The 14,810-nt window shown below is 40.9% G+C and overlaps 1 protein-coding gene across 1 annotated transcript in view; it reads left to right on the top strand.

The window, feature by feature from the left end:
- Nucleotides 1–1,638, top strand: part of LOC129748816 (1-acyl-sn-glycerol-3-phosphate acyltransferase alpha-like) — a 40,106-nt gene extending 38,468 nt beyond the window's left edge. The window contains exon 5 of the mRNA XM_055743571.1: nt 707–1,638. Coding sequence (XP_055599546.1) covers nt 707–1,021 — 315 coding nt within the window. The 3' untranslated portion in view covers nt 1,022–1,638. The remainder of the gene's footprint in view (nt 1–706) is intronic.
- The last annotated feature ends 13,172 nt before the right edge of the window (nt 1,639–14,810 follow it).

Raw genomic sequence — 14,810 nt, 5'->3', positions numbered from 1 at the left:
CTGGTTGATCCGTAAAGAAGATCTACTCACACAACACAACACATAAAATTACAAGCGTTGAAAAAAGAGAGATTTAAAAATAATTTGAGTTAAAAACCAGTAGGGGAGAATGAACTTTTTGTTTGGCTACATTATCCAACAAATTAACCAATTTCGTGTTTTTCTATTTCTGCCTCATATTTGAAGCTTCAAACTGATGGAAGATGTGTTATCAATTTAATTTGTTTAAGTATATTCTGATAAGTGATTCAAATTCAAAAATATTATTATGCCTAACGATCCCTGTGTGGATTGCAATAATTGAAAGACTCCAATCTATTTAAAATTGGTGTTTTCAAAAAATAACGAGGAATGGTGACATTCCGGCGACTTTAGATTTATAATGAATGATAGGTAAATTATTCTGGTAAATGGCACGCGAAATTTTAATTCGCTCAACAACTGTAAAATTGAACCATTAGAGGAATCGTTACGCATGGATGATGTTCGAGGGGAAACAGCCCGTTAAAAGTGCTGTTATTTTACTCAGGGTTGCCGAAGTCGAAAATTTTCAACCAAATGTGTTGATTTGAAGACGATGCAGTCAATCTTTTCAAATAAGCTTCAATGTTTTGTTTTAACCGAAATTTATTGTTTTATGATTTACTTGTAGTTTTCAAAAATTAAAATCATCCCAAATTTCTATAATATTTTCTCACCATTTCAGCTGAAGCTGGCCATTTTCCCGGAGGGAACCCGTCACGATCGCGACACGCTGCTGCCATTCAAGAAGGGTGCATTCCACGTGGCCGTTGCGACTCAGTCGGTCATTCAGCCGATAGTGATCTCCAAGTACCACTTCCTGGACCACAAGAAGCGCCGTTTCGGTACGGGGCGAATAATCGTGAAGGTTTTCCCGGAGATTTCCACCAAAGGGCTAACCAAGGACGACATCAACGATCTGGTGGACCAATGTCACCGGAAGATGGAAGCCGAATTCATTGCACTTAGCGAGGAGGTGAAACCTTACTGCCATCTGTAGGGAAGAAGCTTAGTGTAAGCAGGCTGGGATTGATTTAAGCAATAGGTGGAAAGTAGTGACGAGTTATTGTAGTGACTTTTGGCGATAGCGAAAAGTAGGACCTTGAACGAAGCGCAAAATATGTTTCGACCTTTCGGAAACGATAATTGTACATAAGTAAATTAACGGAAGATTCCATGTTAGGTCGCCTAGAAGACACTGAGATATAGTTAGGGTTAAAATGATAGTGATAGACTCCTCTGGTTGAGATAAACAATTGTATAAAGTATTTAAAACTACTAGAGTTATGTGGTGAAGAATAAATTGAAGCTTTTAATGTAATGAATCATTTCGAAGATCTAGTCACAAAAAGTTCAGAAAAAGATGTATTTGTTGAGATTGAGACAAATTCTGAAATTCTTGAAAAAACTGCTTAACAATGTTTTGCCTTATCGCCAACATTTCGCAACTATGATGGTTCGAGTAAAGCGCTATCAATTATGTAGAATACATACCATAAAGTTCAATAGAGTAAATGATGATGTAAGCACAAACCTTTCGAAAGTCTGTCGGAAAGTGGTCAATAAGGCCAATGGCTGGACAAATACTACTGCTTCCTTGATAAATTGAATTGAATTCATAATAATTCTTAGTTTTATTTTGTATTGCCGAAATCTTTGTGTCAACTTGCAAATGTGTTATACGTGGAGGTTAGTTTTTGGTTTAAATCGGAAATGCCGGTAATCTTAGATTATTTTTTGTAAAAATGTTGACACTCAATGGATAATTTTGTTGATTTATTTCATTCATAAGCCATACGGTATAAAACTTTTTTATGTCTGCTGCCTGGACGATTTCGTTTAGGGAAGTCAAAATAAAACATGCTATGCGTAGTCTTTTATGCGAAACGCATCAAACGCGCAAACAAAGTCGTACGATATTGTCATTCGTAACAATTTGACACGAAATGTTTGCATACATTTGGTGGCCGTACACCTTATTGTTTTGCTCATCAAATGTTTACCAGCTGCCCACAGGTGGATGCAAAATGCGAAATGATCATAAAGAAAATTTTTTTTTGCTTTTTGCTAGTTTCAAAATAAGACTCGCTATTAAAAAAAACTTGCTCATTCATGCTTTAGAAGATGTTTGTTCAACAAAAGCAAATTTAACTTTACTTGCGGATTCAGCTCAGAATTCACTTATTCACTTAAAAGTTATCACCACACCCAGAAGATTTATTTGATAAATTTAAACATAATTGCACTATAAAAGCTAAATTTTTAAAATTATCGACGAAATCGAAAATGTTCGCTGCACAATTTTTGCTGCATAGCTCGAGAACTATTCCAGCAAAAAAGACCAAATATGGCATGGAGCGATATTTGGGTACGAGAAATGCTGCCATGAATATTTGCTATCTCTTAATCCTTCAATGGGGTGGATGAAAATTAGAAGGGGGTGGCTCCCTTACAACTTTTAGCATAACTGCAGATGATCGAGCAAATGGAACCAGATTCTGCATGTGAGGGAATTTGAATACATGAAATGTTTCTATTGAAGCTCCTCCTTTCTTTCAGCGGGGAGACATAAAGGGGGAAGGAGGGCTTCTATACAAAGTTTTCTTATAATTTGAGAATCAATCAAGCAAATGAAACCAGATTTTTATGATTATTAAGCACTCACCTCTCCATTCAATGGGGAGATGGGGAGGGGGGGATGAAACTCTCCTTTCAAGTTTTTTCATAACTCGGAAACTAACCAAGCAAATGGAACCAAATTTGGCATGGGATGGTATTTTAATACGAAAAACGTTTCTATTTGAAACAATCCCTTTCTTGCAGTAGGAGAATAGGCTCGTGAATATTAAAAGGGAGGAGAAAGGCTATCATACATTTTTATTACATAATAGAAGAATTTACAAAATTCGAAATGGGAAATTATTTTTGTACGGTTCTCTGATTTTTTGATGAAATTCTATCCTCCTTCCAATGAGCAAGTACAAAGAAATGGGGAGTGGGGATACCCAATAATTATGTTAGCATAAGTTCTCAATTAATCCCAACAAAACAATCAAATGGAAGCAAGTTTAGCATGGAAAGGTATTTGGGTACGAGATTTGTTTCTACGATTTTCATAGACTCCTACTCCTTCTAGTCTTTTTTTATTATTTGATTACTCAGGTGGTAAATCCCGGTTTACGAGTTAAACTCCGAGGCACGGCGAGTCACCGTGTCTCCCTAGATTGCTACTCTGGGTCCATGGGTACAATGGGAAGAAACATTATATACTCCGAGTATACCTCCTAATCCCTAAACTCCATCTGGAGCCACAAACCCAGTTCCCACTTCGAACTGTTTGAATAACTATGCTTCAATGGTTAGTGCGCTCCAAGGCAATACTCATTAAGGAGACCACTTTCAGCTAAACCTTTCATCCTTACGACTCGACGTCTGAACTCTCCTCTTACGACTTGAGAACCGACATCTCCTCGCAATGACTCGAGATTCCCACATAAACCTCTTCTCCTCGCGATTCGAGGCCTGATTATCTAACGGCTCGAAATTTGACCCCTCCTCGCATCGACTCGAGGTTGACCTCTTCTTTGCTCTCGATCGGCACACGATCGGCAAACCTTTCCTCTAACGACTTGAAGCCCGTCCTCTCATATCAAGGATTCGAGATTTACCACCTTTATGCCACCTTTGACTCGCGCCTGTCACAACACACGCGCGGGACTTAACGCAACTACTCGGATAATTCCCGACGAAGACATCATCCTACTTCGACTCGAATAGCTCACCCGCCATCGAGAGCCACTCTACCCTAGGAATTCCCCGATCGTGGAATAACCGTTTTCCAAAGATTTCTACTGCGAAGAAGGTCAAGTCTTATCCCCGTTGCTTCGGTCGTTGGGAACCGCGGTTCTCGGTTACTCCCCGAAGGTGGAGCATCCTACCCACGGCATCCGCTACGCAGAAGATATTGCCTTGTCTGTAGCTTTAAACCGTGGGGTTAGATGCACTCTACTCAACAGCCTCCCGTCGATGGGGTCAGTCTACTCCGACCGTTGCCCGGTCTTCTTTTATCCCTTTGGCTGGCAACCCTAGGACTTTCGGCCCGCGGCTTTTTCTGCCCGACATGTGCCAGATGGAGAGCAGCTTGTCCTGGATTCGCGCCTGTCACGGCACACATTCGGGACTTTGAATGCTACTACTCGAATGTTTTCCGACAGTGACGACATCCTACACCAAGTCGAAAGGCTCGCCCGGCGAGAACCTCTTTATCCATAGGCATCCCCCGAATCCCTCTTCCTGCGAGGTCCACTACGAGTCTTATCCCCGCAGTTTCCCCCTTAGAAAGCGGCACTACTCGGATACTCCCCGGCGGTGGGGTATTCTACACACGTTCGCGCCGCACTCATGACCTCCACTACGCAGAAGATGATGATGCCAACCACATGTCCAAGCCGGTAGTGGTACTTCATGACCATGAAGTCATTAATTGCATCGTATGGAAGTCCACTTCACCGTGTCTTCTTCCAATTCAGCTCCCGATATGTGTGTTTTTTTGTCGTAGCAAAAAAACAAATCCTCCTCTAGCAAAACCGAGATGGGCATATCACCCGCCACTACGCAGGCGGCTTCGGACGAAATGGTCCGGTATCCACTGATAACCCTCAAGTTCATCAGCCACTGAAGGCTGCTAAGTCAGGTTACATTGTCTTCCCAGGGCCTGCCTCCAGGCTGCTGCTCCGTACCACAAAATCGACGAAGTCACGCTTGACAGTATCTTCCTCTTGCTACTGGGGTTGCCGAGGAGTTCGACATCATCCGTGTGAGTGTCGACATGACACGATTGACCACCGATTGGAAGCCAAGAAGTGAAGGAAGTAGTAGTATTCCGTACAACACCAAAACCATCTCAATTCGGGATGTGGCTAAGAAGCTGCACCTAAGCCGAAGTTTTGTCCAGAAGGCTAAAACTAAGGCTGGGCTTCGAACGTTCAAGGTAAAAAGGCTCCTAATCGCGACGAGAAGTAGAACAAGTTCGCCAAAAACCGTGCCAGGAAGTTGTACCTCAATATGCTGACGACAGTTGAATGCTGCATCATGGACGACGAACCATATGTGAAGACCGACTTCAAACAGATCCCCGGCAATCTGTTTTTCACGGCCAAGGATAAGGTCAGCGTTCCGGAGCATATCCTCACTCTGAAGATGTCCAAAATTTGCGAATAAATTCCTGGTTTGGCAAGCTATCTGCACGTGCGGAAAGCGGAGTGCACCTTTCATGACCCGATGACACGATGAACGAACAGGTGTACACGAAAGAGTGCCTCCAGAAGCGGCTGCTTCCTCTCCTGAAGGCCCACAACGTCCCAACAATCTTTTGGCCATATTTGGCCTCATGCTACTACTCCAAGGACGAGCTGAAGCAGTAGACTGAGTCGATTTGGGGTCATTTTTGAATTTCCCAAACCCTGGGGTCTTAAAAGCTTCGTCTTGGTCCAAAACTCATACATGATTTTTTGCAGAATTTTTAAGTAACGTTTACATGAGTAAATTTGAACTTTTAGGTTTGTATGGGAAAATTGAATATTTTGTACTGAAAAATCAACATCGTTTTTGTTTCTTCTGTGGAACTGAGCCAGCTGATGTTTGTTGTGCCAATTTATAAAATTCCTTGAGGAAATTTTCCGCTGAACAACTTTGTCGAAGACCGTAACTTCGTATCTTATTAGGCAAAAAAGTTATTAGCAGTTTAATAGGGGTATGTCTTTTCGCATTGATAAACAGTAAATTAAATTGACATCACTGCAGGGTGCCTATCGAGGTATTGCATGACTACTTTTCATGCAATACTTCGCGAGGGTCCAGCAGTGATGTCTATTGAATTTACTGTTTATCAATGCGAAAAGACATACCCCTATTAAAATGCTAATAACTTTTTTGCCAAATAAAATACGAAGTTACGGCCTTCGACAAAGTTGTTCAGCGGAAAATTTCCTCAAGGAATTTTATAAATTGGCACAAAAACCGTCAGCTGGCTCGGTTCCACAGAAGAAACAAAAACGATGTTGATTTTTCAGTACAAAATATTCAATTTTCTCATACAAACCTAAAAGTTCAAACTTACTCATGTAAACGTTACTTAAAAATTCTGCAAAAAATCATGTATGAGTTTTGGACCAAGACGAAGCTTTTAAGACCCCAGGGTTTAGGAAATTCAAAAATGACCCCAAATCGACTCAGTCTACTGAAGCAGTATTCGGACAATAAGGTAAATTTCGTGCCGACAATGTTCAACCCTCCCAACACTCCGGAGCTCCGCCCCATCGAGAAGTACCGGGCGATTATGAAGCAGCACCGGTTGATTCACAGGATTTGCAGAATCTTATGGTCGGGGTTAAGGCCAAGGTGCGGTATTTGCGTATGGACTGTAAATAAAATGGTAAAATGAAATTTAATAGTTATTTTTCAATCCCTGAAAATTTGATGGCAATCGGATTAAAACTCGAACTTTGCGAAACAATTTTGTGTGTGGCAATTTCATCGTGGACACCCTTTAAGAGATTAAGTTGTAACCATGTGAAAGCTACTGTTCAAGATTACTAAGATTCTTCGCGGTAACGTTAAATGACGAAGTGCTAGTGATTCAGTGGAGAGTGAAACGGACCAGACTTTAGATCTCGAATATTCCGGACGCAGCCCAGCTGCATAAAAGTGACAGGCAGGGGCTAGCATGCAATAGAGGGCAGCAGAAGCGTGCTATAATGGAGCAGATTCGCATCAAGGATGAAGGGATCACAGAGCAAGAAGCAAAAGAAAGGGTCAGCAACGCAGGAGGGGCTGTCATCGGTCGGGTATGATGGGCATTGAACTGGTGCAACGCTGAGAACGAAAGTCGTTTTATCGTAGAAAGCAATACCATCACTTACGCTGTTCTAAAAAAGCAAAGTTAAGGCGTAGTAAGCCGAACAGCAGTTCGCACCGTGAAAACCTAAATCAAGTGTGCGTGAAAAACCGGCCAGGTAAACTCATAACCCCGTTGATACCTATATACCCAACCTTTTTTTTATTAGTTGATCACCCAGGTGGTAAATCCTTTTTACGGATTGCATTCCAAGGCACGGCGAGCCACCGCGTCTCCCCAGTTTGCTACTCTGAGTCCATGGGTGCAATTGGACGACTCATGATACTATGTACCCCTACGCCATAAAATCCACCTGGGGCCTCTGGCCATAATTCCCATCCGGACCTGCAACGAAGGCTATACCTGACATGGGAGACCATACTCGCGCAATGCGCTCCACGGCAAATACTCGTTTTTATTCGTACTACACCAGCAATCATCATCCACTCTTTGTCACGATTCACGACTTACGGGTTGGCAGTCCGTTCGCCGCTACTCGTCACTCGAGTCCCACATGCGGCCTCTTGTCGCAATTCGTGACGTCATGACCCACCTCTTTTCGCGACTCGAGACCCTCTCACACTCATCCTCTTGACACAATTCGAGGCGACTCTACCCACCTCTCCTCGTGTCTCGAGAGCCCTCGTTCATTACGTCTCTTGACCCAATTCGAGACGAGAACAACTCGCCTCTCCTCGGGTCTGGAGATAACCACACATCCTTTTTCTCCATCTCGACTCTTCGAGACTCAACCTGAGGCCCATCCACTTGGCTCCACATATTACTGCACAAGGCCCCTCTGTCTGTCGTGAGTCAATCGTATCCGCGAATCGGGGCCAGGAACCTCGCCAAAAGGCAGATCGATCGAAACTCGCCAAACATTTGGTCGTCCCGCATATCGGGGTCGCGACTACCCGATACACGTTACGACCCCTCCCTCCTGCGACTAAGCACTGGTACCAAGGTGCCCAGTCGCACCACGTTTTTGACATACTCGGCACACAGCCCGTAGGTAGCTGACTGTACCAAGTGTGACGTGTAGTTCTCTTGGCCGTACATCTACAGGTGACAAGTCTGTAGACACGTTTCCACTCTGCACCACGGGGAGGTGGAACTACGTCGCAGAGCCCGACCTGACGCCATTTTGCTGAACTCTACTGTTCACCAGGACCCCGAGGTTTTAGTTCCTGATCTCTACCGCTCGTGTTCCTCCAAACTCCTTCAAAGGTCTACCAGAAGTGACTCTGAGGAACCGCCGTAGCCACTTGGTAAGCTCAACCCCGCCGTACTGGAGTCCGGCACTACGAACCCACCAAAGCCGCGAGTGTGCCTCCTTCAACAACTACGGTGTAAGAAGGGGTAAACCAAAGACGAAATGCCTGAAGCAGAACAGTAAGGTTGGAGAGTTTTTACACAGTCACTGGGGGATAGTTAGAAAATTGTCGACAAGTTGGAATAAAGGTTTGGCGAGGGAAGCTCGAAATTGATTTGCCTAGTATTTCCTTGCAGTTTTTTTATTGACGAAAGGCCGACCCTGAGGCGTCTGAAGGGGAGTCTTAGCAGGGCTGGGCTGTAGCCAACCCACGGTTACAAAATTTCAGAAAATAAGTTTAATTCATCTCTGTATTCCAATTCGAAACTCTTGCTGCAGCTCTCATTTGATAGTGATTGTAGTAATTTGATTTAAACTAATGATTTAATTTGAAATTTAATAAGGCTCATAGAGCAATGAAAATTTGATTTTTTTTTCTGTGGCCTGATGGTTTCAACATTTGGAAGATGCTAGCCATCACAACAAGCGATGCCACCCATATCGATTTTCCGGTGCTTAAACCGATTTTTTGACGAAATCTTTGACCAAGAATCTGTTTATATCGATAACCGATTTTTGGCAAAACATACCGATTTCAAAATGATTAAAAAAATGATTCAAACAGAAAAATATTTTCAAAATATAACTAACACTATCGATTTTTCATTTCTTTCTCTAAATTCCGAACCAATGTAATCCAAAAGGGTTCTCGCGAGAAATTACTAAATTACTTATGGAAAAAAAACTTGCCCGGCTTGGGGATCGAACCCCGACCGTCGTGGTGAGAATCAAACATGCTACCTCCAGACCACGCCTAGACGTTGTTCTAACTGAAACTAAAACTCGAAGAGGTGATTTGATTTTGAAAGCACATCAATGCACTTTTTGTGACTTATCAAATCCTGTTTGAGCACTTTTGTGCCCTTTATGTGACTTACCAAATCCCGTATTGAGCACTTTTGTGCCCTTTATGTGACTTAAGTCCCGTATAACGTACGTATAGATCACTTTTGCAGCTTTCAAGTTCTTTAATGAGCACATATAGTTCACTAATGGGAATTGGGCAAAACAAGTCACATACAACGTACATATTATTCACTTTTGCAACTTTAAAGTTCATTAATGAGTACATAAAGTTCACTAAAGGGAATTGGGCAGTTGATTCTCTTTGTCAGCCAATATGTAACTTTCAATGCCTTTATTCAAGTAAATATGTGATTTTTGGTTGCTTGGGCGGATCAAAAAGTGGTCAACTTAAATTCGCCGTATTTTATTTTAATCATTTATATGAAAAACCTTAACACCCCTCATTTTGTAAGTGTAGGTGTATGTGTGTGTGTGTAGAATGATGCTTCTTTTTGGCTTTTGACATCAAGTCTTTAGTTTTCAAAATGGCGTCCAAGCAAGAGGAGCTACGAATCAGAATTTTGTACATGCGTCGTGAAAATCCAAACTACACGCGCGCAAAAATAGCAAAATCGTTGATGGTGGCGAGATCAACCGTCACAAAAGTAATAAAAGTGTTCGGGGAACGTATTTCGACAACTAAGAAGCCGGTATCTGGAGAAAATCGAAATGCGGGACGACGAAACCCACTTCAAGGCCGACTTCATACAGCTTCCTGGAGAAGAGTTTTATACAGCAACCGAAAGAGGAAAGGTGGCAGACATTTTCAAGCTAATAAACTATCAAAATTTGCCAACAAATATCTTGTTTGGGAAGCAATCTGTACCTGAGGCTTGTAAAGCGACATTTTCGTTGCAGCCAGAACCGTCAACCAGGAAATTTACGTAAAAGAGTGTCTTTAAAAGCGTTTGCTGCCTTTCCTGAAGAAGCATGCCTTGTCTGTGCTATTTTGGCCGGATTTGGCCTCCTGATATTATGAAAAAAGGGCCATGGAATAGTATGCCGCTAACAACATGCACATTGTGCCGAAGGATAAGAACAATCCTCCCAACACATCAAAACTTCTCCCAATCGAAAAATATTGGATGATAGTTAAGCAAAACCGTAAGGGGACCCAAAAAACTGTAAGCAGCGAGAAGCAGTTCTAAGCAAACTGGCGTTCTGCGCGGAAAAAGTGGTTAAGCGTCCAGAATCTTAACTGAGTATTTTTAACATCTTTTATACATATTGTACTTCAAAAACAAAGATACTTCGATTTTTTATATAAAAAAAATCGATTTACACGCAATTTAGTTTTACAACTTTTTGATTCGAACACCCTTGAATGCCCTATTAGCCAGTAAGTCTCAGCATAGTCGATAGCAAGCGTAGTCTTCTATGCGAACTGCTTTGAGATCGAATCTTGATCATCGAATTACTTGGTAAATTAGAAATTAAAATAGCTTAAGACGTTGAAAGATCATATATTGAAATGGTATGTATAAAACTTAGGGAACCAAAAAAAGTGCATGCGCGTGATAAATAGCACAAGTGAACAAAATCAAAAAAATCCGAAGAGCTACGAGGGGATCCCACTTTATTGGCCACATCCCAAACTGAGGCAGTCTTCTTACTGGCATTAGAAAGCTTATCTTTCCGGTCTAAAGTTTTGTCCACCGAAATCGGTTTCCGTCTAGATTTTTTTTGGACAGTGAAGCTGATTTTGATTTGAAGCTGATTTTCTCTCGCATTCCGAATCGCATTTTGACCGCTCCAATGCTTAATTTTTTCCATTTTCTTAAACTCAATCAGCGAAATGTTGGGGATAGTACACCATTTGTGCACGATATTTTTGCACTTTTTTCTGGGAAATGCTTCTTATTTTCACGTAATTTATGAAAACTGGAGCTCACAACACACAGAGCTTTAAGTAGAACTATTAACAACAACACTGTAAGACTGGCTGTTAGCCAATCGGCAGATTTACGATGAACCCCTAATCATCCCTAGGGTCGGCAAGCTTACAAAAACTAAGTTGCAGGGAAATTCGGGAGAGCTAAAGGAAACTCCTCGGGTTAAGTTAGGTACCGTAAAACGGGGTAACTTTGATCACCGGGGTAACTTTGACCATCAATAAATTTTTCCACATTACCATCAATAACTTAGTTTATAGTTTGAATTTTTGAAAACTGTTTTCTACGTTTGAAAGCCTAATAATTGAGTATCAAATAGTCAAAATTTGGTTTGTATTTGAGGCCCTTGGAGCCAAAGGGGTATAAGTGACAAAATGGAAAAAAATCGAGATAACCATCTAGAACGAATCCTTGACTGTCAATCATCATATGCTATTTTAATCATAATTTTATTTCACTGTTTTGTTATGTTTAGATCTCGTTGAAAAAATCGTGCTTACTGAAATTTCCTTTTTGTTTGGAGCCAAAGAGGTATAAGTGCTGCACTTATACCCCTTTGCCTCCAAAGTCCATTAAACTGATGTACTTATACCCCTTTGCCACCAACCCTAACTTGATTTCATGAAAGTAATGTTTTTTCATCGGGACCAAAAAATTTTAAAATTAATGTAATTCACTTTTCTTTTGAATAGCTGATGATGTTTAAAAATTTACCATCTGATTGCATTTAGTGATAATTCTAGTAGAAAAAAAAATTAATATATTTAATTATTTTTTCTATTTCAATAACAAATTAGCGGATCACAAATTCCTGATTTCTGGATATATGAAGTGTGACACGGATTAAAGGCTTATAAAGTACAAAAAATGTATTTGTACGAGATAATTGGGTTAATATTGAAGCGCCTATCGTTAATTTACTGTAAAAAACCAACTCAGAGTGACCGCAAGTCCCATTCCAATACCCAATTGATTAGGCAAAGACGTACAAAACACGTGGTGATTGGAATTTAGTGGAAAATAACTTTCACGAATTATTATAAATTAATCTTGATGAAAAAACGTTGCTTTGGAGAGATTTAGTAGAAGTTGCCAAGACCAGGTCGATCTTCAGCCATAAAATCTCTTAACCTACTGTACCAGAGCATATTTCTCATCAAAACAACAAAAAATATATTTATACGAAAACTAATTGACTCTTGTAGCAATGCCCAAGCAATACCCATATCAATAAGATCAAAAAACCTGGATGTGAAAATTTGTTGGTGGCAAAGGGGTATAAGTGAATTTATTTGGTGGCAAAGGGGTATAAGTGCATGTGTTTGGAGCCAAAGGGGTATAAGTACCAAATTTAAAAAATATGTATCGCCTCAATAAACGTCAAATAAACGTTGTTTTTTGGGAAAATGTTGTAAAATGCTTTGTTTTTATTTAGAAAAATCATTCACATGAAAAAAAATCATAAAAAAATATCTATGGAATTTACTGGAACACAACGAAGTTCAAGTGCTTTTTTCTCGAAATCAGGTTTTATGCACTTATACCCCTTTGGCTCTAAGAGCCTCATTTAAATTGCTTTCTGCTAGTAAAAATGTAATTTCTAAATCTTAAAATATCTATTTTTTCCAAGGCTCGCAAAGAAACAGCTCTCCTGATGATTTCAAAAAGCATTCAGAAGCAAACGGGCTGTTGGATGTGAAAAAAAAACAACTTTTTTTCTTTGTTTATGTATAGTTATATTGCTATTATTATAGTCATTTAATGATTATTTTTTTATATTTAAAAAGTAAGGACACCTTCCAAGAGTAAGCCCTTATTGGACAAATGGATAGGAATCCTATAAAATGATTAACTTTGAAGAAAAAATGAAAATGGAAATAGTGGGAGGGCCTAGGGGAATTTGTGAAGGTAAAATTTCATTTTTATTTTGAAACTAAAACTATTTAGCAATTATTATAATTTTTGCGCCTAGATGTATGCAGCATCATTATTTTATTTTTCGATTATAAATGTTTTTTTAAAGAAAACGTTTAAAAGCAAGGTAAAATTGATAAATTAGAGTTTGTAAACTATGGTGAAGGTGTTTTGTATCCTTTATGATCAAGAAAACTCGTTTAAACCGTCAAAATAAAGACTGATCATTGTAACCCCAAAGCATCAATTCCTGAACAGCGACGAAATCGATTTTTAAATCAAATTTAAAGTTGCCAAATAAATTTCTGCAACCATGTTTTACGTTCATAGGAGTCCAGTACTGGTTTCAAAAATATGAAACATGCCACATTCCCCTTAATAGGAAAAATATTCGAAAAATATTGAAAAAAGTGATCAATATTACCCCGGATTACGGTACCGTTTAATGATGTAGTTTTGTTCACCCACCACTTTCTTAAACTAGCTAGCTAACCTTATTGTGTATACTGGTTCCTTCCTTGACGTCGAGCTCGGGTTCGATGAGATCGGCTTGGAAGCTGGCTGGCTCTAACGGGTCGTGTTGTTGTACCCGGCCCCACCTTGGGTGCTGAACCGGGCACTGCTGGTCCTTTGACGGCAAACAAGCGGCGTGGATGTTGAGTACCTGACCCCACCTTGGGTGCTGAGTCAGGTACTGGGGTAAGTAACACCGACGGCGGTCGGTCGATGTTCTCGGGCGGCGCGCTAAGTCGTCGATGGTGAACGAAGCGCGTGGCGACGTCGTACCTGGCCCCACCTTGGGTGCTGAACCAGGTACCGAAATGAATAACACCGACGAGTGTGGTTGTCGGTTGAAGTCGTAGAGCGCTGTGGCGCTCTCAGGGCTCGGTTGATTCAAAATCAATCCGAAACAGCGGGGTCCTGGTAAAATTCAGGAGCGTATTAGGGACACAATTTGGGCAGGGGCAAAATGGCGTGGGGTTACCTGGAGTTCCAATCTATTCCAGCTTAAGACTGGATTTTCCTTTCTGTGGAATCCTTCAATGGCGATGATTCCTGTTCCGTTTTTATATGGATGGAACAAAGCACCAAACTTTGGCAAACGATCGTTAATTTTGGGATCGCTGTGATGCGTTCGCGAACTAATGGCAGAGTAAAATGGTCATTTTTTTTACAATCTGCTCTGACTCCATTGCCGTTCATTGCCCCCGTCCCGCGCTCGTTTTCGCCTCGCCTTATCGCACGCTTCGCCTCTTCGCTTGAAGACAACGGCTCACATCTCTGCACTGCGCTCTGGTGGTGGGTTGTTGAACGACCATCTTTCGCCCGGTCGTTCGCCTGGTTAGCGTGGCTTGGTGAACTGCTTCACCAAGGAGAACCCCTTAACCCCCACAAACAACACTGCAACCTTTATTTAATTTTACTACAACAAGATCACCGCGGCCTCCTTCGACTGACTAGCAACGCTTACAACACGCAGCAGAAATCAGCTGTTTAAACGTCTTCCGGAATGAGCAGGGTTGTATAAAAATTGTGCTTAGACATAATGAGACACCCTATTAAGCTTGGAATCGAAAAAGTGCTTAATTTTGTTTTGTTGATAATTTTTGAATCCTTGGATGAAAATGGATGAAATTTTTAGTGATTCTATTTATTAATGAAATGTTTACATAAGCAAAATTTTGTGGCAATTTGTCTTATGGTTTTTGAGATAGCCTCTATGAATACGTTCAATGCCCATCATTTGACCAGCATAAAAATCTGTGTTAAAAACACAGGAAAAATCTTATTTCAACATATTTACACTGTTTGGTCGTGTGAACGAATTTTGTAGACTCCCTTCGGGTCCGAGGAAAACCACCCAATGTTC

The sequence above is a fragment of the Uranotaenia lowii genome, chromosome 2 (assembly GCF_029784155.1).
Source record: "Uranotaenia lowii strain MFRU-FL chromosome 2, ASM2978415v1, whole genome shotgun sequence".
Classification (NCBI taxonomy): Eukaryota; Metazoa; Arthropoda; class Insecta; order Diptera; family Culicidae; genus Uranotaenia; species Uranotaenia lowii.
The sequence above is the reverse complement of the archived record's forward strand: the minus strand, read 5'-3'. Positions and strand labels throughout refer to the sequence as shown.